The sequence below is a fragment of the Charadrius vociferus genome, unplaced genomic scaffold (assembly GCF_000708025.1).
Source record: "Charadrius vociferus isolate BGI_N301 unplaced genomic scaffold, ASM70802v2 scaffold1506, whole genome shotgun sequence".
In the NCBI taxonomy this organism is placed as follows: Eukaryota; Metazoa; Chordata; class Aves; order Charadriiformes; family Charadriidae; genus Charadrius; species Charadrius vociferus.
The window spans coordinates 137556-140012 of record NW_009649037.1 but is presented as its reverse complement, the minus strand read 5'-3'; the positions used below and the strand labels follow the sequence as shown (position 1 = coordinate 140012).

General features: G+C 49.9%; 2 protein-coding genes across 2 annotated transcripts in view; one reads left to right on the top strand and one right to left on the bottom strand.

Moving 5' to 3' along the window:
- COPE (coatomer protein complex, subunit epsilon) overlaps window positions 1-49 on the bottom strand; it is a 6406-nt gene extending 6357 nt beyond the window's left edge. The window contains exon 1 of the mRNA XM_009887864.1: window positions 21-49. Within this exon, the coding sequence (XP_009886166.1) occupies window positions 21-49 (29 nt within the window). The remainder of the gene's footprint in view (window positions 1-20) is intronic.
- Window positions 50-65: 16 nt separating this feature from the next.
- The window catches only part of DDX49 (DEAD (Asp-Glu-Ala-Asp) box polypeptide 49), a gene marked incomplete at its 5' end in the record, with an annotated part of 4586 nt that continues 2194 nt past the window's right edge, over window positions 66-2457 (top strand). The window contains 7 exons of the mRNA XM_009887863.1: window positions 66-153; window positions 416-537; window positions 639-826; window positions 968-1108; window positions 1460-1535; window positions 1657-1733; window positions 2157-2188. Of these exons, the coding sequence (XP_009886165.1) occupies window positions 66-153; window positions 416-537; window positions 639-826; window positions 968-1108; window positions 1460-1535; window positions 1657-1733; window positions 2157-2188 (724 nt within the window). The remainder of the gene's footprint in view (window positions 154-415; window positions 538-638; window positions 827-967; window positions 1109-1459; window positions 1536-1656; window positions 1734-2156; window positions 2189-2457) is intronic.

Here is a 2457-nt window from a genome sequence, read left to right as displayed (position 1 = left end):
GAGAGCCGGTTCCGGAAGGCCCCGCCGCGGCGGGTCGGCCCCGTTTCATCTCTCTTCTCCCCGGCAGGGAGCTAGCGTACCAGATAGCCGAGCAGTTCCGCGTCCTGGGGAAGCCCCTCGGCCTGAAGGACTGCGTGGTGGTGGGCGGCCTGGGTGAGTGCTGCTGCACGGGTGTCAAAGCCTCCACCGTTCTTCTCCGGCCCCGGTATGGTGGGGTGGGGAAAGAGCAGAGCACCCGGGGAGGTTCCCTTTCCACAGGGTTTGTTTTCTGTGTGCTGAGGAGCTGTTATCCAGTCCCCAAGGCAGCGGAGGCTGGTGGGAATAAGGAGAATGAAGTTTTCCAGCTTTACAGACCAAACGATTTTGGTGTCCGTGTTCAGTTGCCCATAACTCGGCTCTGTGGTTCTTGGTGCAGACATGGTGGCACAGGCACTGGAGCTCTCCCGTAAACCCCACGTTGTCATCGCTACGCCCGGCAGGCTGGCAGATCACCTCCGCAGTTCCAACACTTTCAGCCTTAAAAAACTAAAGTTCTTGGTAAGGCAATTTTCTAGAGTTTTTTTTTTAATGCTGTTAAGGTTTCCGGCTGCGTAGGTATGCGTGCAGGTTTATTTTAATTTATTTCTGGCTGTGCCTAGGTTTTGGATGAAGCTGACCGGTTGTTGGAGCAGGGCTCTGCTGACTTCACCGCGGACCTGGAGGTGATTCTAGAGGCTGTTCCGGCACGCAGACAAACGTTGCTGTTCAGCGCCACGCTAACCGATACGCTGAAAGAGCTGAAGAGCCTGGCCTCAAACAGACCATTCTTCTGGGAGGCTGTGTCCGAGTAAGTCTTCATCCACTCTACTGAGCAGATGAGAATCCCATTGCCTCTCCGTTGTCTTTTCTCTTCACTGTTTTTCTCTTATGTTCCATCTTCACTTGCCAAACCGGTGCTTCCTGGTGCTTTGCCTTCCCCTCCCGACAGGGTGCGGACAGTGGATGAATTGGACCAACGCTACTTACTTGTGCCCGAAGCAATCAAGGATGCGTACCTTGTCCATTTAATTCAGACCTTTCATGACGAGCACAGCGACTGGGCTATTATTATCTTTACCAAAACCTGCAAGTGAGTGGCATTATTCCTCGTGATTGCTCTCAATGTATATGTGACTTTAGATTTCTAGTTGAGACTCCGAATTCCCACTTTATCGGGTTTTAGGCTGGGATGGTATTTGGTTCCTTAGTCCATTCTGAAATTTGGTAGAGAAAGACCTTTTCCTTTGAGCAATCATAGGGCTGAGCGGGTGTGGGGTGGGTGTCCCATTCCCTACCTCCGTCAGAGCGCTTCAGTAACTAACAGCTTTGTGGTAGTTGTAGTGCGAGGGCTTCCCAAGGAACCCCACCTCTGTCCTGATCCATCAGCTTTATGTTTCCCTGTTATATTCTGATTATTATTATTATTTTTACTTCCTTCAAGGGACTGCCAGGTGTTGAACATGATGCTTAAGAAATACAACTTCCCTTCTGTAGCTCTGCATTCCATGATGAAACAGGTGAGTGACGGACAGATCTGGGAGATGGATGCTTCAGCTGCATCCCCGAGCCAGACATTTGTCCAGGTCCTACAGCTCCCGTGCATCACAACATCCCTCATACAGACTTTTCTCTTTACAGCGGCAACGATTTGCAGCTTTAGCAAAGTTCAAGTCCAGCATCTTTAAGATTCTCATTGCCACTGATGTTGCTGCCAGGTAAGGGACACGATTAGGACAAGAGGAAATGGCCTTAAGATGCTCCAGGGGAGGTTTAGGATGGATATTAGGAAAAACTTCTTCACAGAAAGGGTTATCAACCATTGGAACAGGCTGCGCAGGGAAGTGATGGAATCGCCATCCCTGGAGGCATTTAAGAGATAGGTAGGTGTGGTGCTGAGGGACATGGTTTAGTGGTGCTTTGGGCAGTGTTAGGTTAAGGGTTGGACTTGATGATCTTAAAGGTCCCTTCCAACCTAGACAATTCTATGATTAAGGGGAAAAACATGGTTTCTGTTGCCAAAGGTTTTAAGCCTGCTTCTTAAGCACCAGAACCACTGTGGAGATTAGGCTGGGTTTAGCAAGAGGAGAGCTTTCAATCCCCTGCCTTGAGTAGGACAGGGTTGTTCACTTCCATTGCAGAACACCTCTGAGCGGTGTTTTGGAGCCCGCTTGTACGTGATGGAGCTCTGATCCTGGCTTGTTCTGCTGCAGCAGACGTGTGTGTGTTCTAGCAGGGGAATGATTTCCATGAGGCTTAGCGTGGTCTCTGGGTCTAGGAGGGAGCAGCAGGCTGCAAGGTGACATTGTGTTTTGTGACTGTTGGAGATTGCATGAAGAGAGAGTTTGTCCTAGAATTGTCCTGAGCCAATAAAAACTATATTAGTGAGAATACGGGGCTCTTGGGAGAAAGCAGAGGACAGGAACTAAAACTGCGTGTATT